Here is a 25,501-nt window from a genome sequence, read left to right as displayed (position 1 = left end):
TGGCTCTCCAAGAGTCTTGCTCTATCACATTTCTTCCATCCTATAACTTCCTTGCCATTTTGGAGCCAGCCAATAGTCATAGCCACTATCAAGCAGCCTCTTCCCGAGCACCATTCCATCTAAAGTTGGGCCTGATGGGTGGGTACTGTCGCTTTTTTTTTTTTTCAGGAAACTGTGGACATGCTGAAGAGTCACATTAAGGAAGAGTTAATGCAAGGGGAGGAAGACAAATCCGTGTATGAGTCCATGGCCCACCTTTCCACAGACTTGCTAATGAAATGTTCCCTCAATCCCGGCTGCGATGAGGAGCTGTACGAGTCCATGGCCACTCTCTCCACGGCATCCACGGAGGATCTTTGTAAGTAGCCGAATGAGATGGCATCCCACTTCAGTTTTTCTCACAGAAAGAGGACTTCCTCTGTTGGAGGTGGGCAGCTAATCACCCCTTGGAGGCACAGATCCTGTTTGACATAAAGCTTTGTAGTTATAAGAGCTGAGTAAGTGAAGAATATGCTGTCATGAGCAGATTTCTCCCGACTTCCCCTGGGTCATTAACCATTCTTTGAGTGCATGGCAGGGGACTGGAAGTTTACAATACCCCCGAGTCTTAATATTAGACACTGTTTATATATTCATTTCTTTGAGCTGAGCCACAGGTCCATAGACTTCATCAGGCAGCCAAAGAGGGCCATGATACAAAAAAGGTTATGAACTCCCATCCTAAGATTTAAGAACCCCATCATATCTCTCACGACAAAATAGCCCTTCCTCCCAGGCACTAGTTTCTCGAGAAATAAAGATCTGGCTGCACAGTTTCCCCCCCCCCCCTCCCCGGCAATGTAGATTTGCCATTGTCTGACCCAACATCATCTATAAAACACTCGGAAAACTTAGGTATAAACCATTACTGTTTGTAATTTAGGATTTGTAATCAAGGGCATGATGGCTCTCTGAGGGGATACATCTTTAAGTTTAATCTGCATTATAAACATTTTCAGGGCAGCATGGTGACCCAGTGAAGAGAGTACTGGGTGGGCCTAGAGTCAGGAGGATTCATTTCCCTGAGTTCAAATCCAGCCTCAGACACTTAATAGCTGTGTGATCCTGGACAAGTCACTTACCCCTGTTTGCCTCCGTTTCCTCATGAGCTGGAGAAGGAAATGGCAAACCCCTACAGTATCTTTGCCAAGAAAATCCCAGAGATTCACAGAATGTCTGGCGTGGTGAACACCATTAACATTTTCACTGTCACTTAAATCTAGACAATCAACCAAATGCCAAATATGAAGCTTGATTTGTAACATTTAATGATTCTTAAGGTATAAATGTTCACTGGGGAAGTTTAAACAACTGGCTCCTGAACATGCTTCTTTATAACCCTGCAATAAGGTAATCCGCTAAGCCTGGTGATCGCCACTAACTCTCATTATGCCATCACACCTGGGGGCTGAAGCTGGAGGACTTCTAGGGCCTGGCTCGGGGCACCCTGGGAACTTGGGCAAGAAAAACCACTTATTCTGGAACCCAGGTCATTCCTCTAGCAAATGGGGGTTTTGACTAGAGATGATCTTTGAGATCAGCTGTCAGAGTCTACATAGGGAGTCTTACAGACTTTATATATAGAGATATATCTATTTATCTATATCTATCTGTCTATCTATCTGTCTATCTACATATATATATACACACACACACACACATATATATGTATATGTAATTATATAACTCTGATTTTAGTTAATTCTGGAAATCCAGTATCCAAAGGGATTTATTCACACTTCTCTAAGAGGGGGGGGGAGGGGAGGAGGGGAGAAGCAGCTTCCCTTGAAGTTCAGCTGTGCTTCCACCAGGTGGTGGTGGTGTGTGTATCTCTGTTCACAGTCACAAACAAATTTCTATACTATTATTTATTTAATTTTAAAATAAATCTCCATTAAAACTGCTTACTTATGCTGTTCTTAAAAAAAAAAAAAAAAAAAAAAGCACTGAAAATATGCTTTTTATAGCAAATGTTTACCACAAATTACACCATCATGGGTCTTCATTGTCTTTTAAGAGTTACCATTTATTATTAAATGCAGGTGCCCAACTCTAACCCTAAGCCCACCCTAAATGCCTCCCACCTCCTGACCCTCCCGATTCCTGATCTTAGCTGATTAAAAAGAAATGTCTTTAAGTAAGGTCAGAGATGAAAGGAAACCTAGGATTCTGTGAGGTAGCAGTGAGGAGGGAGTGCAGGCAGGAAGGAGGAAGCTTTTCAAAGGCTCCAAGACGGAGTGGCTTCCACAGGCCCTGCGGTAAGCCAATTTGGCTGGAAGATCAATAGGGGAAAAAATAAGGTAAACCAAACCTGGAGAGGTTTGAGCCTAAACTAGGGCCAGATTGTGAAATGCTTAGAAAACCTAGCGGAGGAGCTTGTATTTATTCTAGAGGTTAAGAGGGAGCCCTTGGTGCTGCCTGAACAAAGGAATGACATGGCTAGGCTGGTACATTGGGAATGCTGATTTGGCAGCTGAGTGAAAGGTAGATTGGGGAGAGAAGAGGTTGGAGGCAGTGAGAATGTTACAACAATCCAGGGGATGAGAGCCCACGAGAGGTGGCAGTCCATGAAGGTGGGCTTTGATTAGCAATGTCTGTGAGGTACAATCATCAAGACTTTACTACTTACAGCACATGGAGGGTGAAGGAAACTGGAGGGGTCAAGGACACAACATGGGTGACTGGACTGGGCCAATGTCTTCAACAGAAGTAGGAAAAATGGGAGGATGGAAGTCCAAAGAGGAGTTCTGAAAATGTTGGGATAACTGCATAGCCTCCCAGGGTAACTACTTTGAAAGGGAGAGCTGATGCTGATGAAGGGACTCCTACATCCTGAATGGCATTGGGACTCTGGGTGTTGACATAAACCTCTCTGCTGTATGAGGAAGTGTGGGACATTCATCATCATTCATCAAGCAAATATTTGGAGTCATTCATCACCTAACATTATTTGTTCCTGAGAAAACATTGTTAGGCGAAATACTCCATGGGGGAAGGGAAAGAAGGAAGAAATGTGTTTAGTTTTCTGGTGGCAATATTATAAATGGCTGTGGCTTGAATGCCATTATGGGGGCATTTGGTTTTATCAATGCTGCTATTGATAAAATGAACATTTCATCAATGTTTCAGTGCTGAAAAGCTAAAGCGACCTACTCTGGAGTATGCCTCGGTCTCTCTCTACTATGGGCAATCAAAATAATCCATTGCCACTTGGCAAAGGACACCAACCCTATTTGAAGCAAGAAGGCCAGACCTACATAGGCTCCTACCTATTCCCTTCATCTCATATTATCCCCTTCATATACTCCAGTCAAACTTCATATCTCATCCTTATCTATTCAGTTTTATTTCCAGTTGGTTACTCATACTACTCTCTATAGCTGGGAAGGAACTCCTCCCCTCTTCCCTCCATTCAGTCTCTGTTGACATCAATTGCTTCATTCTTCTGTGAAACTTTCCCTGATTCTCCCAGTCTTCCAATCAAGCCTCTGAAAGCAATTTCTTCGTGGTAAACTCTCTATTTGTACTTTGTCCAGAGTATCTTTGTGTACACATTCCTTCTCTTCCTGCCTCTTTGATTGTAATTCCTTGTAAGGCAAGGACTGTATAGCACCTGTCTCTGATCCCCTGGCCTGACCTGGTGCAGTGTTCCACAAGAGCAGGAGCTTGATGAACACTTATTAAAGTGTGTGCTGTTCCTCAGATGTCCTTTTCAAGAGTATGGTTCTGAGGTATTTTCCCAGTGACTTCTTGCCAGTTAAATAGATCTGCCTTTCCTCTTCTACAAGAAACAAGAAGGAAAAGGATACTAGGGGAGCTCTCCCTATGAGAAGTACACATAAGAAAGGGAATGATTGTACAGCCTCCCAAGCAACTACAGTAAAGGGGAGAGTACTCTGGTTTTTGATAAATTCTGGCACCTAGGTTAAAGTCCTGGTTTTAGTCCTGGTTCTGCCAATGGCCATTTGAATGACTTGGATAAGTTATTTCATTTTCCAGAGTTTTGTTATCTCCCTCTTCAAAATAGAGGTAAAAATGCTTGGAATGCTTCCATTACAGGGTTATTGTGAGGGAAGTGTTTGATAAACTGTAAAGCTCAGTAGAATTGTGACTGGTTATGATCATAGGGGTCTTCCCTCCTTACTAGACCCTTGTAATTAACTATAAAAAACAAAATGAGCAAGCTGTTCCAGACCCTTCCTACCTTACCCCCTGTTCCAGCCCTTACAAATAATTTTACTTAAATTCATTTAAAATGCTGAAATTCATTTAGGGATCCTAGGACCTAGGCTCCCAAAATCTAGAATCAGAAGGAACCTTCAAAACCATTGAGTCCAATCTCTTCATTTTATAGATAATGAAACAGAAGCCCAGAACAGAAGCCTAGCTACTTATAGCTCAAAGTCAGTTCCTAAAGGTGATATCTGCTGTTGGAATCCAGGGCACTTCCCCCCCCAACTTTTAGCCATTGAGCTGAATAACAACAGAAAGTTGACTGACCAGTTTCTCTAAGCAACTGACTAATCATATAATGGAAAGAGCATTGGCTTTTGAGTCAAAGAATTGCTTTCCTTCCTGGGTCTTTTTTTTCCTCATCTATAAAATGAAGAAATTACATTAATAATTAGTCAATTAGTTCTGGTAAATGTTTTAATGACAGTCTCTTTGGAGAGGGAAAAATTATATATACATATATGCACACAAATACATATATGTTTGTGTATGTGTATATATATGAGACATTTAAATTTAATTTGCATTATTGTTTCCTTCATTTTCTTAAATTAAATAAATACTAAACTAAAGCCCTAAATGATAGCACTTGATGATTTCTGATATGCAAATGCTCACACTTATTCTGAGTGAGACTGAAGATTTTGCACAACCCCGCCTCACTTAAATCTAATTTATGAACACATCAAGACATTACCCGGAAATATCATTAGTCTTCTTTTAGAATGACGGATGAACAACAACAAAAGCTGATTAGCTTTATCTAACTTTTATGATTCCTATGCTTTTTTACAAATCATTTCAGAAAAATGTGTAGGGTCACAGTGATGTAGGATGTTAGATTTGAAAAGTACTTTAGAAATCATCTCCTCCAACTCCTCTCATTTTACAAATGAGGAACAGGGCCATATGGTGAAATAAGCCAATTAAAGTTTCATAGGAGGCTGGCTAGTGGCAGGATTAGGCCTTATAGTAGGCATTGGAACTTTGAATAGGATTCGTTCCTCCCCAAATAGCAAGTTTCAAGTGACCCCCATCACAGAGAATGTTGAACAGAAAGTCATTATATGACTTCCCCATATCTAGTCCCAGTTTATTCTCATCTGTTTTGCATATCAGTGTTCCCATGGAGCTGCTGGCATGTGTGACATAAAATACCAGAGAACAACTTCTGTTTTCCCTAGCAGAGCAGGTGTCAGTGAGGTCAGCCACAAAGTTGGGAAGCAAAGGACTGGGTTTTGGTATTCCCAGACTCCCCTTCTGGACTCTTTCCTTCTCATCATTGGCACCTCATTTTCTTATTTCAGGCACCAATTATTCTTTATGTATAGCCCCTTTTTTTCCTATTAAAACTGGGAAAAGCTCTTGAGTCTTGTCATATACACTTAAGAATGAGTTTCCATCCTTGTGCTTCCAGATATATATTTTCTTTTAAGCCCTCTTTCTAAATTGTTGGAACAGAAATAGATGGGAAGATATTTTGGAATTAGAGAGTCTTATCGTCTGAAACCATACTATTCGTGGTCCTTGACAGTGGTTTTGAATGGAAATTGATTTTAAGTTTATATTCTGTTAGATCTAGGGGAAAGGAAAGTGGTCAGTAGAGAAAACATCCTGTCACACACAAGAACCCCCACCTGCTTCTTTAGAGTGACTTTCTGGGGACTGGTTCAGATGTGGCTGTCAGAATCCAATTCCAAAGAATTCCAGGAGTGGAGAGCCATATATCTGGGCAGAATTGTATCCTTGCAACTGAAATTCCAGGGCTTGGATCCCACCCTATCTGAGTAGAAGTTCACCAGCTCCTGCTTCATCCCTCCTGGTCCTGTTGGTACTTTTCCTTCTCTCCTCACAAGATGTCCAGACTTGGGCAGGAATTCACAACCGGTTTTCCTTCTTTCCTTTTGTTTTTTCCCATGCACCCAATGCAGCATGCTCTTAATAAAGTATTTGGTGAGTTAAATATAATATTACAGAATTACAGTGTGAGAGAAAGCAGAAAACATAGCAATTATAAAAAGGAAAGGTTTAAAAAATCAAATGAACAATGTATTTTTTCTCCTAAGGCTTTTAATCTTTTGGGGTATCATGGATACTTTTGGCAGTCTAGAGAAGCCTAAGAGAGCCTTCCATCAGAATCATGTTTTTAAATACAATAAATAAAAAAAGACAGGATTACAAAAGAAACCAATTATATTGAAGCACAAAGAGAGAAATAGAGACAAAGACAGAAGATATATATTAAACTATTATTTATTTTCTCAACCAAATTCATAGACCCTCCCCCCAAAATTTTTCTATAGACCCTTTGGGTTCCCATGGACTAAAAACCCCCTCTCCTAGGATATTAGTGGGTACAGAAAACTAGAATAACAGAGTATTCCTTTGTCCTCTTCTTCGGTAGGTCCTCTGCTTTTTCTTTTCCTCTTTTCCCAGGCATTTCCCATCCCTTGAGCAAAGTCTGCTTTTATTTAATGGCTACTCTGGGGGGGGGGGGATCTCTTTACTTACTATAAATATTCCAAACTGCAGGCTTTTATTTCTTCCCCAGGTAGATTAAGGGGAAGTACAAAACTGCAAGAAATAGCTCCAGTTGGAAGCCATGAGATAAATCTGAAGCTGAACAAAGAAGCCTTTATATTAAGGCAAAATGACCTTTGAATACTGCTTACTTTCATAAGTTTAGGGAGAGTACCTGTTGTAGAACAGGAAGGAATTAACAAGAAAAATTGGGATTGGGAGCAGGATTTGCTGACAAATGTGAGATTTTAATATAAATGGCAAAGATGGGCTACACTTGAAGAAGTATCCAAATAGGCTAGTGTAAAGAGTAGTCTCAACAATGTGTGTGGGGGTGTGTGAGTGGGTGAGGGTTGGGCCCAAAATTGTTTGCTTAGCTATTATTAAATCTAAATCCTGTGAAACTAAAATAGCAGATGATGAAGAACAGCAGGATTTTCCTTCCGAACTACTTTTGGAAATCAGTGGAATGAATGTTAGATCTGGATTTGGGAAGACCTGAATTTAAATCCTGTTCCAGACATTAATTAGCCATGTAACTCTGAACAAATCATTTTGATGAGGTTGGGTATGGAGTGATGAGATTGGGGTAACAATTCCTAGTCTGAAATATGAGGCACAAGGCACAAGACACATAAGGCAGGCAGTTCCTAATGAACCCATTATTGTGATGTTTAGTAAATGGACACAATTCATAATGAATCAGCCATTGTGATGCTTAGTTCCTAAATGGAAGTAACAAAAGTGGAGTTCTAGTAGGGCTCTTTAATAGGAGAAAAATAACCTGATGAGGGGAGGTTGACATTTATAGCTTGGTCTTCTGATTGAACCCAGTAACTATGGGCCCACAATAATGTCAATGCAAGGAATTGGACAATTCTACAAGGTCCCACTGCAATAGAGGCCCACTTAAGGACAATAACAATAATAGCAAGCATTTATATTATGTTTTTAAGGTTTGCAAAACACTTTCCATATTATCTGTCAATATCTCTTCCTGCTTGCCTCAGGGAGTAGCTTGGCCTCCAGATTATATACAGTAAGAAATTTAGACCTGCTCTTGTTATTGCCCCTCTCTATAATACATCAGCTAGACCTGACAGTCTTTTTTGCTGAAGTCTTATTCATCCCATCAATATCAAGCCTTAGATCATTATTGACTATATTTCCCATGTGACCATCTTTGCTGTGATCTCTCAGAGATTGATCACTCATTGGAGGACTTATTTCACATGGGACCCTGTACCTATGGCACATTATAAAGTGAAGCTGGCATGCAGCTCAGGAAAACTGATTGGCTAAATAGTTACGGACACTTCTGAGTTGGTGGAAAGAAAGCCATGTGGATGAAGCAAGTATGGTGGGACGTAGAACAAGGAGGAGAGCAGCCACATGTCTTCTCTGCTGGCCCTTGAGAACAAACTGAGGGATGCCCACAGAGATTTGTTGTGACTAAGATGGAGGGGGGATGGACGGGGACATGCTGCACTTGGGTTCAAGAGATAGGAAACTGAAGATTTCCCCCTTATCCTAGGTTAGAATCTTTGGTCTTGTCTCATGTCATTTCTCTTCTCCCCTCCCCTAATCAAAACTTGAGTCTCAGAGGCACTTGCAATCCATTTTTTGATGACAGCTGAGGATGCAGCTATTACCAAATTTCTTCTCATATGGACAATTCTTTCTGTATTAAATATTTTGCCATTTGATTTATGCTAACAAAACAGTGATTGGATATCTATATTTTGAGCTTGACATTAGAGGTTCTCACTGTTCTAGGATGAAGGCTTGAGCTTCTTATTTAACAATAATTACATTTAATTTCCAAAATACTCAGCACTGAATCTAAATAATGTGTTGTCCCAAATTTGAAAGGCATGAATATCAGTTACCCATTTTACAGATGGGGAAATCAAAAGAGTTGAAATGACTTGCCTAAGATCATATAGTTAGCAAGCAGCAGAGCCAAGACTTAAACTCAAGTATTTTGATCAGTGTTTTTCCCACTAACTATACTAGGATGCTTTCCATATAATTTCTTGTATTTCCAGACTCTGCTTCTATTGATAGAAAGACTCTGTTTTTTGGAAGAATATTTTTAAATTGGTGATTTAAAAATCATGAGGAGTGAGTGGGTGGGAGAACTGGGATTTAAGCCCAGGTCCTCTAACGCAACATCTAATGACCTTTCTTCTGTTCATGCTGCTCTTTGAAAAATATTCTCAGGATATATTGCACGCTTCCTTTTCTTCTTGGATGGAGTATGTTAAACATATGTTAACTTTGCCTGAGTGGCTCAAGGTCATTTTCATGAACACCAGCTGTGGCATCATGATTGCATCGAGGTGGCGTGGGTCCTAATTTACCTGCGGTTCCACTGTATGATCGACACACTAGCTGATAGAAAGCCTTTATCATTGCACGCTGATGCTCTCAGGGCTTGTTGAGGTGCAGGTGTCTTGATCTCTGTTTCTGTCTCTTGATCTCTGTTTCTGTCTCTTGACTGTCTTTTTGTCTCTGGCAATCTGAGTATGTCTCTATCTCTCTTCATCTCTGTATCTGTCTCTGTTTCTTTTTTCGCCCTCTTCCTTTCCCTTCCATTCTATCTAATATTGTCAGAGTGTCCAGCTCTTCATCTTCCTCACTGTTCTGATGGCTACCAATTCTGCCTCCTTGGCTTCTCCCATCTCTCACTATTTTTTTATTCTCTTTCTAAAGCTTTCCTTCTGTCTTTTTTCTCTCTTTTCCTGTTACTTCTTATGACTCTCTTAGATACTGCTCCTTCTGGCTGGTAAAACCAGCCAGTAATGAGACTCTGCCATAATTCTCAAGTGTACAGCTGTTGTTTCATGGGGTCAATGGTTCTTTCTTTGAGCAGGAAGAGATGGTACTTCCTTGTTCAGAGCCATTCTGGAGATAACAGAGGCTTTTACTGTACTCTGTGTATCGAAAAGTTCTCATTTTAAAATAAACCACCCCTAAATGGAAGCTTCCACATGCCTAAGGATTATAGATTCACACCCTGTGAGCTGTCTCACGCAGTAACTTTTTTAGAATTTAGGTGTCATTCTTGGCTCATTCCTTCATAAGAATGTCTGAATATGATCCTTCAAAGCTAGATGGCACAGTTGACAGAATGCTAGATTTGGAGTAAGAACAAAAGAGCTTTGTAAATTTAAGCTTCTTATTTTCCTCATCATCAAGTTTGGTGCCCTGATAGATCGATGAAGAAGCTTCCTCCAACAATGCTGGTCAGACCCTTCTCTGTAAATCAGAGTCTTAGAGCATTTATTAGAGTATCTAGGCAGAGGTTATCCAGGCAGCATGTAGCCAAAGCAAGACTTGATGTGATGATTCCCTGCCTTCTAGGCCAGATCTCTAGTCACTATAGTAAACTTCACCTTATTGAAAGGACCTAATAAAAGCTTTCTTTGTTTGTTAGACTAACATATTTTACATGTTTTCAGTTTATCTTTAACTGGATCAGCTCCATAATTAGCATGGTAAATGGACCTTTGCTCCAGGGGTGTTGAACATGGGAAGGTGGGAGCACTGGTATACCCTCCCACACTTTTCATTCTTTCTAGTTATCATTTGCACCAATCCCCACCCAACTATATCTTCTCTAGGCACAATTATGGCTTAATGATAAAGGTTATTTGTTTAAAGACTGAAATTGTTCATTCTGAACAAATTAAATAATTGAAGTAATTTGCTCTTTTCCCTCCCCTTGGAGAATATTCTTTGCTTGGCATCAGAACTCTTAATCCACAGAACTATGTACTCTGAAAGGTAAGGGCTAGTTTTACCTGGTTTGTTTTGTTTTGTTTTGTTTTGAATCTCCAATGCTTAGCACAGTGCCTGACAAATAGTAAGCACTTAATAAATGAAGTCTGGCTGATTCAGTTAATGAAGTCACGAGGTAGTACCCAGGGTTCTATGACAGTCATTGTAAAATAACAGTCACCTAAAATGCAAAATTAGAATTAGAAGAATGAAGGCATTTGAGAGACCCTTTAGTCTAGGCTAATTATAATGTGCAAAGTGCTTATAATGTAACACAAACCTAATATAAACAATAATTAAACATAAAGAGAAACTTTTCATTGAATGTAGAAGGAATTTTTTGATTATGTTGATTTTGTTTCCTGTGCATGTATGTGAAATAGATCAGATGAGTGTATACATATATCTCAACATGATATTCTGATTCATGTGGAATTGGAAAAAATGAATGAAAATTATTTAGCAATCTTTCTCACTGCATCCATGGATCTTTGCCAAGACTAATGGAGTCATGATGAAAACAATTAAATAAATACAAATAGATATAAATGCTCACAGATAGCATATTATTATTATTATGATAAATGGGATACAATTTGGGCAAGCAGAGGTAAGCTCTTATTTCCAACACAATACTTCTCCCTTTTTAGTTTCTGACTTCCATAGGAAGTACAGAGAGGAAAACCCTGATTTACTGGGATTGAAATCAATCACTTGAACTTTCAAAGAAACTATCATATTCTATGTTCTTTAAGAAAAAGAGAAATTCCACTTAACATAACTGTAGGCAATATAAAATAATTGGAAGTCTACTTGCCAAGACAAACCCAGGAATTAAAAAAACTCAACTATAAGACACTTTTTACACAAATCAAATCAATTCTAAACAATTGGAGAAACACTTAATTGCTGAGGCAATATGACAAAAATAACAATTCTACTTAAATTAATCTACTTATTCATATGCCAATCAAAACATTAAAATTATTTCATAGAATTAGAAAAAATAATAACAATATTATCTGGAATAACAAAAGCTCAAAGATGTCAAGGGAAAATGAGAAAGAAGATGGTCTAGCTGTACCAGATTTCAAACTGTATTATAAAGCGGTAATCATAAAAACTAATCTGATACTGGCTAATAGAGTGGTAGATCAGTAGAATAGATTAGGTACAAATTACATTATAGCAATATATGACAAACCCAAAGATTTCTATCTCCAGTCGTAAGAAAAAAATGTTCTAAATGGCTAGTGATCAGGGAAATAGTTATTAAAATAACTCTGAAGTTCTACCATATCTATCATAGAGGCTAATATGATGATAAAAAAAGGAAAATGTTGGCTGAGGATATGTGGGAAAACTGGGACACTAAAACATTGTTCATGGAGTTGTGAACTGATACAACCATTCTGGAGAGTAATTTGGAACTATGCCCAAAGGTCGATAAAACTCTGCATATCTTTTGATCCAGCAATACCACTGCTAGGTCTTTATCCCAAAGACATCCAAAAAAAAAAAGGGGGGGGGAAGAACTAAACAAGCTGTGGTATATGATTACAATGGAATATTAATGTGCTATAAGAAAGGATAAGCAGGATATTTCAGAAAAATCTGAAAAAACTTGCATGAACTGATATACAGTAAAGTGAATAGAACCAGGAGAATATTGTAAACAGTAACAGTGATATTCTATGAAGAATTGTGGATGACAGCTATTCTCAGCAATAAATGCAATGATATAAGACAATGTCCAAAGGACAAATGATGAAACCTCCAGAGAAAGAAACAATATTGATTTAAAAGAAACTGAAGCATGCTATTTTTATACAGAATAATATGGAAATATTTTATATAATTGCACATGAATAACCTATATTTGCTTACCATCTCAAGAAGGAGGGGAGGGGAAGAAGGGAAGGACAGAATTTATAACTCAAAACTTTAAATAGAAATTTTTTTAAAAGCCAGGACAACTGAGCGAATAATTTATTTCATTATAAAATGCCCAAATTAACTATAAAGGACATATAAAGACAATATTTGTATCCAGAAAAAACTTAACTAGTAGACATGGACATAGAATGATTTAATATATGTGTATGTATGTGTATATACTATTTGTATCTGATGGTAGTAATCTTTAGGGGGGAGGAGGGAGAGAGGGAAGAAAAAAAGAAATTTACATGATAAATACATTGTATATTTGAATGGAATAGCAAGTTGTGCATAGTGAAGTTTCATGTGCAATCATATATTGTGGGGGGTGGGGAACAAAAGAACATAAAAAAGATGCTATCATCTAGAGAAAGAACAGATAAATAGAAGTATGTATAGAAAAATTTCACATATATATTCCTATTTGTGTCTAATGGGTAGCCATCTCTAGGTGAAAGAAAAAACCCAGAAATTTATATGGATTATTTTGTTGTATATTTGAATGGAATAACAAACAAGTTGTGCACATAAGATTTGCAGTTGCATGCATAATCATCTTTTTTATAGTACTATACTATGGAAATGCTTGTTTTATTCTATAAATTAAAGGGGTTTTTTTTGAAAATTGTTTTTTTTTTTAAAAAGGTAGTTGGCAAAAAATTCCCCTAGGTTAGAGATTTGTTTGTTTGTTTGTTTAAACCACAACAGCCAACTTCTTCTAGGGTCAGTATAGCATCATCTTATGTGATCATCTCATATCATCTCTTATACCTTCTATAACTGTAGAAATCTCAGATTAGAAAAAATGATGGAACCTGGGGCAAGTGACAATGCCTGTGACTTTAGTTTGGATCATCTCTAAGTTACCTCTCAAATCTATAGTTCTATATGTGGAATGATGCTTTTGACACCCTAAAAATCTGAAATTATTATAAAAGGAGCAAATCATGTTTGGTTGACTATACTTTGTAAGGCAGTAAAATATACTGATTGATATATATATCATAAATATATCCATATTTCTTTCTTTCTTTCTTTCTTTCTTTCTTTCTTTCTTTCTTTCTTTCTTTCTTTCTTTCTTTCTTTCTTTCTTTCTTTCTTTCTTTCTTTCTTTCTTTCTTTCTTTCTTTCTTCCTTCCTTCCTTCCTTCCTTCCTTCCTTCCTTCCTTCCTTCCTTTCCTTCCTTTCTTTCTTTTCTTTCCTTCCTTTCTTTCCTTTCTGCTGAGGCAATTGGGGTTAAGTGATTTGCCCAAGGTCATACAGCCTGGAATTGTTAAGTGTCTGAGGTCAAATTTGAACTCAGGTCCTCCTAACTTCAGGGCTGGTGATCTATCTACCACACCAACTAGCTGCCCCATATTTAGGAAGATTTTCAACAATAAAGGTGATGGGGAAGGGGGAGGAACTATTCTTTTCGTTTTTACTTAACCCATAGTTATCAAGGAGATGTAATCAGAACACCCTAGTTGCCAAGTATTTCCATTATTCCCTTTTAAAATATGGATTTTTGATATACAGTTAGTCTATTGAATTAAGTTCAAATTCTTAGATCTCTTAGGTTATAGTCAGGGCCAGAAGTTGAAAGAAGCTTAAATTTCATTTCCTCTAAGCTATTTATTCACTGCATCATAATCCTTTCAAGGAAACTACTTCACCCGAGTTTACCCATTGGCAAAATCCGAGCCCTCAAGACTTTGCGCCTCCCCAATAGGTTGTTTGGGAAGGAAAGTTTCTTTTAAAAGAGTAATGCCGGCAAGATCACATATAAAATCCTCTGTTTAGCTTTTAAAGCCCTTTGCCACCTGACTTCTTCCTATCTTCTCCATCATCTTATACTTCAATTACCTCTACAAATCCCATAATCCAGTGACATTGGCCTCCTGCTTTACTTAGAGCAGAATTCCATCTTTTTTCTTGGGCTATTCCTTTTTTCCTAGAAAATAGTTATCTCTTCTACATCATAACTTTCCCTATCATAATATATTCAACATAAGAAATTAAATGGGAATTTTGTGGAAGCCACAGACGAAAGGTGATGATGACCTACTGACTTAGAAACTCAGAAAAGCATAAAATACATATATAATGCTGTAAATACACTCAAAAAGAAAAAGAAAAAAAATATGACTTCTCTTATATGATAGAAAGGCCAAAAAGTTTTATATGGATTTTCCAGATATTGGGGATGCCCAGCCCCCAAATCTTGCAATATAGAAGAGGTGGCTGTACTTCCTCCTCATCTCTGACTGTAATCTTCCTGGCTTCCTTCAAACTCAGCTCAAAATCCATTTTCTTGGTCCCTTCCTCATGGCCACCTTAAGATTACCTTGAATTTACATTGTCTATATAAGAGGGGCTATGTTTCTTACTTTCTTTGTATCCCCAGTGTCTGGTATAGTGCTTTGGCATATAATAAATGCTTGGCAAATGCTTGCTGGCTTTCTAAATTCTAAATTCTCCTTTCAGATGTAGAGATGCTTCAGTCCAGTACATCTACCGCAAAATCATCAGATCCTTTTCCTATGGCCACCAGAGACTCCATCATTCGCAAATTTTTGGAAGGTAAAAACTGTGTTGTAGGCAGGGCAGAGAAAAGAGCGAAAGGGAATTGTAATCCAAGACTTTGTGTAATCTAGGAGAAACCTGGCCTTACCTGTAGGCAATGGCATATGTGGCAGAAAGGGCCATCTGCAAAAACAAATAAAGCCCCAAAAGCAAACAAAGTTCTCCACTAGCCTCACCATTAATTTGTCTGTTGAAGTAAGTCACTATGTTCAAAAGACCATTTAAATAGACTATTAAGTGAGAGGGCTAACACTTGGCCTACTATGGTTACCCACTAACTTTTGGAAGTGGATTAGCTTGTTAGAACAGCCACAAAGAGCCACAGGCAGTGGCAAGATGGCCATGGGACCAAGAGGTAAGGCAGGAGAGCTAGATTGTTCCAGTAGCTTCCCTTAATCTCTTCTTTCCCTTGTAGAATAGGAAGCAGGTAAATAGGACATTGGAGCCTTAAGGTTGTTGTCCTCTCATAATTCCAATACAAACATCTAGGGAGTGGTTTTATTTCTCTTGTGGCCTCTGAAGAGCATAATTTGTTTCTTGAGTTCTGATAGGATGTTAACCTAGATCTCAAGGAGTAAAATGAGGGGACAGAGATATTCCTCAAATAGGAGGAAATGGGTAGTGGAGGGAGGGAGATAAACCCTGTTTTAGAATGATCCTTAAATAGGAAGGAATGGGTAGTTGGGGGCGGGGAGATGAGGGAGGAGAAAAAGAGGCAAAGAGTGATACATTTTTAAGAAGTGTTTTCTTTGTGTGTCCATATTTGGTTCAAGAGCTGGTCTGAAATGTTTTCTCGAAATGACAGCATTTTGCCAGACTGGTAGGGTTATTTGTTTCTCTCCTATTTCCTAGGCAACAGTATAGGAGATGCCCCTTTGGAGAAAGATCTTTGCTCTAGTGCTGGGGGTGAAGAAGTCTACCACACAGTAGATGATGACATTACCTTTGCTGTGGATCTGGCCAAAAGACCCCCAGTGCCAGTACCTAGGCCAGACACCAGTCTTCATGCCAATTATCAGATGTCCCAGAGTGAACCCTATATTTCTAAAGGTAAGACTGGCAGCATATAATATTGCTTAGGGGGTGCATTCATCTTGTGAAATTCTTCCCAGGAATTGAAAAAAAAAGTTCTTTAATCCCATAAAAGTATTTCTCTACTGTTCTATGATTATAAATCTCAGCTAAGACTGTGAGTTGGCAAAGGAATATAGTCTTTTTAAATGGTTCCCCAACCACTTCCAAGACAACCACATTTTTGATTTAGCTAGATTTAAGAGTTAACATAAAGGGAAATGACCAGCTCTGGTACAGGAACTTATATTCGTACAATATTGCCTAATTCAAAGTGACTTACATAACTGTTTTTGCTATATTTTAGTGAAACAGAAACTTAGCTAAAAATCTCAATTGAAGAAACAATTTTTAAATAAAAAAAGTTATTAAAACTTTTTGTTGTGATATCTGTATTCTGAATGTAGTCCTCCCTTATTTTCCCAACAAGCAAAGTATCCCTTGTAACACAAAAAATATTTAAAAGAATCTATTCTACTTTTTCCCTCCCTGAGGCTGGGGTTAAGTGACTTGCCCAGGGTCCCACAGCTAGGAAGTGTTAAGTGTCTGAGACCAGATTTGAACTCGGGTCCTCCTGAACTGGTGCTCTATCCACTGCACCACCTAGCTGCCCCTGAATCTATTCTACTTTTGAAAAGAATAAAGGTTCATTTTCTCAACATTTCTCTGGAGTCAAACTTGGACATTATAATTATATAGTGTTCAGTTTCATTTTATTGTTTTTCTTTGCATTTATGTACATAAGCGGTCTTAATAAGGCAGCTAGGTGGCACAGTGGGTAAAATGCCACTTCTTAAGTTCAACTATGGCTTCAGATGACGCTGGGCAACTCTCTTAATCCTGTTTGCCTCAGTTTCCTCATCTATAAAATGAGCTAAAGAATGAAATGGCAAACTACTCCAATTCCTTTGCCAAAGAAACCCCAAATGAGCTCATGAAGAGTTGAATACATCTGGAAAATGACTCAACAATAAGGCCTTAATAAATGTTTATTGACTGACTATGCACATAGTTACCACTTTACTTCTGGCCCTTAGTACCTTTTGTCCATATTATATTGCAATGGCCTCTTAATTAGTCTGTCTGCCTCAACTTTGTCCCCATTCTAATCTATCCTCCTGATAGATGACATAGTGAATTTTCCTTTAAGAATAGATGTAGGGGGGGCAGCCAGGTGGCGCAGTGGATAGAGCACCAGCCCTGAATTCAGGAGGACCTGAGTTCAAATCTGGTCTCAGACACTTAACACTTCCTAGCTGTGTGACCCTGGGCAAGTTACTCAAAGCCAGCCTCAGGGGGGAAAAATAGATGTAACCACAATACCTAACCACTTGGTTTCCTATTATTTCTAGAATAATATATGAATTTTCAAAAATCTTTAAATTTGGATTTTTGAAGCAAATCTATAATTTCATTGGCATGTTCTTGTTCATTTGTTCATTACTCTTTTAACATTCACATCAGGCTTTCTGCCCTCCACTTGGACATCTTCTAACTTGAGGGCCCATATTCATATCTTTTATTATTTTAACACTATTCATGGGTTGTTTTTTGTTTGTTCATTGGCTGTTTTTTTTTTTTTTTTTGTTTTGTTTTGTTTTGGCAAATTTCCTTCTCCAGTGGATCAACTTTTGTCAGAAATCTCCACTATGACCTATAATTCTTAGGTAATCTTCATGCATAGCTCATAGTTTCATTAAGCCATGCAAGCCCTTCTCCACACAAAGGCAGTCTTCCAAGAGAAGTTTTGTTGGTATAAGCAGCTTTTTAAAAGTATATTCCCCTCATTAATGCAGATCAGCATCTGTTTTCAATTTGTAATCTCAGTTGCTTGGCACACTAGGATATTAAGTGATTTTCTCAAAATTAAGTAAATATTTAAGGCAATGTTTTGAACTCATGTTCCTGACTTTAAGGTTGAGACTCTATCCACTACATGGTAGCTACCTCTTCTATCTGACTTTTAAAACCCTCCACAGGGTCCAACCTATCTATCCAGCTTTATTATATGTTCTTTCCCTTTCTACACTATACAATCCAACCAACCTGCCTTCCTTCCTGTTTTTTTTGCCCATGACGTTCTGTCTCCTGTCTCATCTCTGCTCGCCTTCCTTAAATAATCTTGAGTTTATTTTGTATGTGTGTATACATATATTATTCCTCCCACCCTCATCATCACTGCCATGAAATGTAAGTCCCTTGAGAGAAGAAATCTTTTTTTTGGTCTTTGTAACCCCAATGTTTAGCATAGTGCTTGGTACAATGTAGACACTCAACAAATGCTTGTTGAGTGATTAATTGTATACAATTTCCTTACCTCTCCATAGTGTGGCAAGGTAAAACTATGTAGTTGAGGTGATGGTGTATATTAACCTCAAATGGACAAACAGGACATCCTAGAAGTGAGGAAAGGTATTGTCACACAGCCCAGAATCGAAGGTTAACCACCTACAAATGATCTTGTCATAAAAATCAATACCGTCAATCACCAAAGGCCATGATTAAGATGAGCTTCAAAGGTTAGGGGGTAGACTCCTATGACCAATATTCTAGTATTTTTTTAACAATGTATTGGAGTTCTATCATTCACTTGATATTTTTTCAGCCTTCACCACCTTGAGAATAGTGAGTTCTACCATTTTGTAACTGATACAATACATTCTTTTGTTGTTGTTCAGTCATTTTCATCATGTCCGACTCACCATTTGGAGTGTTCTTAACAAAGATACTAGAGTGGTCTCTCATTTCTTTCTCCAGCTCATTTTATTGATGAGAAAACTGAAGTAAAGGCCCAGAGTCACATGCTAGCAAGTACTTGAGACTGGATTTGAACTCAGGTGCCTCCTCTTGACTCTAGGGCCAACATTCTATCCACTGTGCTACCCAGCTTTCCGTATTATATTCTTTTATGAGGCTTAAACTGGACCAAACTTTGAGGAGTCCCCATAATTGCAGTATGCTTCAATTAGATCATTAATATTCAACAATTGCCTCTTTTCACTGGACACCATATTCCTATGATGGACTTAGTAGTATGTAGGGAATTTTATCCCATGTGCACCCAATACATAAAGAAATTTTACAGTCATTCTGGGAGGAGAGGAGTCTATAGAATTTTGTATTGGCTTTTATATAGTGTTCTCTGTTCTTTAGTATTTGCAGATAAAAGTCAGGAGCGGCCTGGAAATTTGTATATTTCTACTGATCACATCAGAAAAGGTAAATCAGGAATCTTTCCTCCACTGGTATTGTGTCTTTTAATGTTTTTGCAAGGTGGGAATGGGAGGAGAATTTGTTTTAAATTTTTTTTCTTAAATTTAGCCCTTTTTTTTTTTTTTACTGCTTTTTACTTATCCTTACAGAAGATACTTAGTTTCCTTCAAATGAGTAAAGTAGTGAGAAGAATATTGTTGAGAATTAGGTGCAATCTGAATGAACATGGAAGCCACACAATCACATCCTTCTTTGCAAATGGAATGGCATTGTTCTCGATATCAATAGAACTATGTATAAATTGGGAAGAAACAGCAGAATAGGATAACAATAACCTCGAAGAATCATGCTTAACTGAGTAGGGTCTCCTCTACTACATAATTGTTTTGATTCATGACTAGAAGATTAAAGTCTGAAGGAGTCTGTTAACCACTTTGAACCTTCCACTTACAGCACTCATTTGGAGGGTTTCATAACTCCTTAAAAAATCTGTTGTGCTTTTTAATCTCATCACTAGCCATGCTTTCTCATAATTTGTTTTTCAAGCAGAAAACATTAAAGGCTCATTATAAAATTTTTTCCACTTAGAAAAATTTAAATTTAATGAATATCAATTAAAATGAATCATTCCATATATACTGAAGAATAAAAAAGATTATACATAAAGTTATAAATCTTCATCATATACTTGCTTTTCCAATATATAATAAATTTAGCATGTATCTTTGAAAGCTATTCTGTAATTCATTCTATTCTCTTCTATGCATTTCAAAAACATGTTTTAATGTTTCTCTTTTCTCTTTTGTCCTTTTCTTTTTGCAAAACCTATTCCTAGCTTCCCTCTCTCCCAACTCCACTTCTACCAAATTGAGAAAAAAGATAAACCTTTGTAACAAATATACATGATTAAGAAAAACAAATTCCCACATTAGCTGTGCCCCAAAATGTCTATCTCATTCTTCAGCATGAGTCTGTCTCTTCTAAATCAGAGGTGGGTAATATGCTTTTTACTCATTGGTTCTCTGGAAGCATGTTAACCATTACATTGATCAGAGTTCACAAGTCTTTCAAAGGTATTTGCCTTTTTAATTTCTTTTTACATTGTATGGATTATTCTCCTGGTTCTGCTCATTTCACTCAGCATCAGTTCATATACCTCTTCCCAGGTTTCTCTCAAACATATCCTTTTTATCATTTCTTGTAGCATACTACTATTCCATGGCATTCATATTCCATAATTTGTTCAATTCCCCAATTGATGGGCATCCCATTAGCTTTCAGTTTCCTATAATGTGAAAAGCTGCTATATAAACATTTCTGTACATGATAGTATTGTTCCATCTTTTATTTGATCTTTTGGGGTAGAGGTCTAGTAATAATATGGCTGGGCCAAAGGGCATGGCTTTGGGGCATGATTCCAATTTTAAGCACTTACTATTTGCAGTATACTGCAAAAAGAACTGAAAGAAGATATATAGATAAGTCATGGCTCCTAACTCAATAATCTTACATTGATTTTGTTTTATTGTCTAATTGTCCCTATTCTGCCAGTTGCTTTTTTTCTCCTTCCTGGCCCCTGTTTTGCATAAATTCCTAGGATCTCAGATTTAGAATTGGAAGGGGCCTTAGAGCGCATCTGGGTCAATCCTCTTTTTTTTCCAGTGGAGGAACAAGAAACTCAGAAAAACATAAGTGATTTGCTCAAACCCACTCATGTCAGTAAAAGGCAGAAAATTGGATTTGGACCCATCCCACTTATACTGACTCCAAAGCTAGCCACACTTTCCCACTCTGCAAACTCTTGGTGTTTGATTTGGTTCCACCTAGAGGTCCTGTATGGAAACTTTTTGTTAGTTTTCCATTGTATTTTTTAGATTCCTTAAGGGCAGGGATTGTCTTTTTGCTCTCTTTTTATATCCCCAGCACTTAGCATAGTGCCTGGCACTGTAGAGTGCTTAATAAATAATGTTTATTGATTGATTGTCGTATATTACCCAAGACTGTTGGATTCGTAGTGTATGTGTGTGTGTGTGTGTGTATGTGTGTGTGTGTGTGTGTGTGTGTGTGTGTGAGAGAGAGAGAGAGAGAGAGAGAGAGAGAGAGAGAGAGAGAGAGAGAGAGAGAGAGAGTAGAGAGAGAGAACTTAATCTAATTTTGTCTTTTTCTCAGAGACCCTGGTCAGGCCACAATGGGATAGACCCCAGTCAAGCATCTATGATCCATTTGCTGGCATGAAAACTCCTGGCCAGAGACAGCTCATGCACCTTACAGAGAACAAGTGTAGAAGCTGAGCATTGTTTAATGTGGATGAGGCTGTTTCTCCATTTCAAGGAGTGGCAGCTGAATCAGAAGAAGAGATCAGAGTCCCTTTCGCTTTCAGCAGGTAATTTTTGCTTTTCGTGTGTTTATCATGAATGGAGCTAGAACATCCAGAATGAAAGCTGCTAGCCAGGGGCCAGTTTGGTGTGCCTTCCTTGTTGTTGAGAAAGGCAGAACAAGGCTGGGAGCAGCACCTTTGCCCAAGATCAGGCTACATCCCCTCTCCCTCTAGGGTCTCCCATCGAGGACGACTTTAGCAGAAATGAGGAGTAAGTAAAGGAGAAGTTTCGCTGCTTCTAGACTTGATCTTGCTCACTTAGAAAACTGGCCTCATAGACAGGCATTGGATGGGGTTTTATGTAGAGTATAAACCTAAGATAGGCATCTGAAATTCACTGTTAACAACCAGAAAAGCCAGACTACATATCTAATTAACTTTAGATGGCATATATAATACCACCTAATGAGTGAAGGAAAAAATATTAATTCTATCAGCTAAACATCATAATAGTAATGAAAGCTAGCATTCATAGAATGCCTATTATGTTCCAGGTGTTAGACTAAGAGATTTACAATTACACTCATTTGATCCTCACAACCTCCCAGGGAAGTAGGTGCTATTATTATTCCCATTTTACAGTTGAGGAAATTGAGGCAGACAGCCATAATGTGACTTGCCTAGGGTAACCCAGCTAATAAGTATATGTGGCTGGATTTGAATTCAGGTATTCTTGACTTCAGGCGCAATCTTATGTGCACTATGATGTCACCTAGCTGCCTAATCATAAAATTATTCAGTATTAATAGTAATGAGTACAAATGAGACTATTTTTATTTTTGTATTCAAAAGTTTTGCAAATTAGAAAATTTTTAAAATAATAATAAAAACAAATTAAAAAACAATAAAAATTATAAAAGCAGATTAGGAAGCAGAGTATGCCCTCAAGGAGGTTACATTCTGATGAGAAAGATAATACAGGAGAATGGTTTTTGTTGAATCAATCAAAGAGATGGAATTTAAAAGGACAGCAAAAGCATAGCTAAGAGGAAATTAAGTGAAGATATAAATAAGAGAAATGTTCCACTTAATTCGTGAGGAACCTTTGACAAGAATTTGACAAGAACTTGGACTTGCAGTCAGAAAAATAAGAACTGAAAGTTTTTTTAAGTTTTGGAATACAAAATTAAAGTCTTGCCAACTTGTCAGGGCAGCTAGATGGCACAATGGATAGAGTGCAGAGTTAGAAAGACAGAGTTCAACTCTAGCCTCAGATACCTGAAGGCTGCGTGACCCTGAGCAAATCACTTAACCCTATTTGCCTCAGTTTCCTCATCTGTAAAATGAGCTGAAGAAGGAAATCATGCAAGTATCTTTGCCAAGAAAATGCCAAAGGGGATCACAAATAGTCAAACATGACTAAAAACCATTAAACAACAAAAATTTGTGATATGTAACATTGTTATTAACAAAGTTATTTATAAAATCAAAATGGAAGTCCAGAGCTCTGACTTGGCCCAGTTCTGTGCAGCATTAAATAATTACATAGACATATAGTTAGATGTATAGTTAAGGATAGCTAATGCATTCAATAATAGGATTAAGATTCAAAGATAGCTTTACTGGCTAAAACTCTGGGCTAAATCTAATGACAGAATTTCACAAAAGTAAATTGAAAGTCCTTCATTCAGGTTATTAAGAGTCAAAGTACAAAATGAGACAAATGTGACTTACCAGCAGTTCATGTGGAAAAAGTTAATTACAAGTTCCCTATGAGTCAGTATTAGTTGGCTGCCAAAAAAAGCTAATATATAAACTTTTTGCTGTGGGTAGTTCTTCTCCCATTGCTGATCACTCCCCTTCCAAAGTCTCTGCATTTTTGTAGATGGAATGCATGGATTTCTGTAGCTGGAAAAAAATCATTTCTTGGTACACCACGCATCCTAAAACAGTGCTTTGACTATCTGTCCTTAGGGAAAGACTCTTTAAGTGTTTGTCAGGAGTTTACAGCTAGTGGTTAGAACACTGGCCTGAAGTCAGGAGGACCTGAGTTCAAGTTTATCTGCAGACACTTAATACTTAAAATACCTGTGTGACCCTGAATAAATCATTGCAACTCCAACTGCTTTGCCCCTCCCCCCCCCAAAAAAAATCAGAATAGAGTCTGAATTCCTTAACTTGGCCACCAAAGCTTCCCCAGTCTTATCCCTTGCTTGCTTGTTTCCAACAATACCCCTTCATCCCTGCCAGACTTAGTTATCTCTGAGCCTGCCATGCCCTCCCCAGCATTTTTCCCCTTTCTATATCTTTATTCAGTCACTTAATAAATATTTGCTGATTGATTAAATTAACAGTGGTTCTCTAATTCTAAGTGTATCCGGTTGACTCCCTTTAGGGAGCAGGCTGGAAGCCTGGACAACACCTTGAGCATAGCTGTTAAAATTTAAAAAAAATTTAAAAGCCCCACCCCATCCTGTGCTAATGTGGGCAAACTTTCCTGCTTGATAATCTCTCAGGTTCTTGTCCCTCTGTAATCTTCAATTCCCAGATGCTCCTCAAGGCATCTGTGTTGTGATCACAAAGCCCTTGTTTTGATCACACATTACATAGTTAGGACTGGCCGGGATCACAGTTGGAAGGCAAGTTAGAGGCCATATAACCCAATCTGCAGATGAGGAAACTAAAGTCTAGAGATGTGAACTGAAAAATTACTGACAATACGTATCACCCAGGATGCAAAGAGATTGTAAGAAAAAGAGTTTTCAGTCTCTCCAGGACATAAATTCTTAACATGATTGTAACTCAGGGACACATGAAACTTGATGGGGGGAACTATATTTTCCCAAGCCTTTGAAGTTCCATTGTCATTCTATGTATTTTATTTTATGTATTTAAAAACATTCTGTGAAGAGGTCCACAGGCTTTGCCAGCCTGCCAAAGGGACCCATGAACTTTAATGAGGGGAAATATCTTTATTTTCACTAATCTTAGGATTACCAGAGTTATTCTTTGTGTATTATTCTAAGCATTTAAAAAACATTATTTTTAGAAAGGGGTCCACAGTTTTCACTAGTCTGCTAAATGAGTTCATGACACCAAAAGGTTAAGAATTCCTGGTCTAGAGAGATGAGACATGCATATAAACAGATAAGTAGATGTGATAGAAAATGCCATCTACATTCAGAGAGAGAGAGAGAGAGAGAGAGAACTGTGGAGAATGAATGTGGATCAAATCGTGATATTTTCACCTTGTTTGCTTGTTGTTTTTTTTCTCCTTTTGATCTGATTTTTCTTTTTTTTATGATGCAAATATATTTTTAATATGGTTCTGAAACCTAAGCCAAAGAAAGTAAAAACAGAGAAAAAAAGACAGACAATTCCCCCACTGGATATTGCTGCAAAATATTAAATGAAATAATATCAAGGAGGTTAAAGAAATATATCACAAAGATTATATGTTATGTTGATCTGTTTTTTCTTAAACAGCATGATGAATACAGAAATATTTAGAAGAATTGCACGTTTAACTTAGATTGGGTTACTTGCTGTCTTGGGAAGGGGGAATGGGAGGAGGAGAAAAGGAGAAAAATTGGAAAAGGAGAAAAATTTGGAATACAAGATTTTGCAGAGTTGAATGTTGGAAAACTATTTTTGCATGTATTTGGAAAAATAAAATACTATTAATTTTTTTTAAATAAAGGAGTTATTGTGAGAGACAGACAGAGAGAGAGAAAGTAGAATCCGCATTTCAAAGCCACTCTGAACTCCTATAGTACAAATAGCACATGGTAGGTGCTTATCCAGAGCTACCTTTGTTGGCAG

At 37.8% G+C, this 25,501-nt stretch overlaps 1 protein-coding gene across 3 annotated transcripts in view; it reads left to right on the top strand.

The window, feature by feature from the left end:
* PIK3AP1 (phosphoinositide-3-kinase adaptor protein 1) overlaps nucleotides 1–25,501 on the top strand; it is a 135,824-nt gene that overhangs the window by 82,758 nt on the left and 27,565 nt on the right. For all 3 annotated transcript variants that reach the window (XM_074295956.1, XM_074295958.1, XM_074295957.1), the window contains exons 8-12: nucleotides 169–358; nucleotides 14,980–15,075; nucleotides 15,931–16,128; nucleotides 19,303–19,368; nucleotides 21,532–21,745. In XM_074295956.1, coding sequence (XP_074152057.1) covers nucleotides 169–358; nucleotides 14,980–15,075; nucleotides 15,931–16,128; nucleotides 19,303–19,368; nucleotides 21,532–21,653 — 672 coding nt within the window. In that variant the 3' untranslated portion in view covers nucleotides 21,654–21,745. The remainder of the gene's footprint in view (nucleotides 1–168; nucleotides 359–14,979; nucleotides 15,076–15,930; nucleotides 16,129–19,302; nucleotides 19,369–21,531; nucleotides 21,746–25,501) is intronic.

The sequence above is a fragment of the Sminthopsis crassicaudata genome, chromosome 2 (genome assembly GCF_048593235.1).
Source record: "Sminthopsis crassicaudata isolate SCR6 chromosome 2, ASM4859323v1, whole genome shotgun sequence".
NCBI classification, from domain to species: Eukaryota; Metazoa; Chordata; class Mammalia; order Dasyuromorphia; family Dasyuridae; genus Sminthopsis; species Sminthopsis crassicaudata.
Note: the sequence above shows the minus strand (reverse complement) of the source record. Positions and strands in the feature narration are given on the sequence as shown.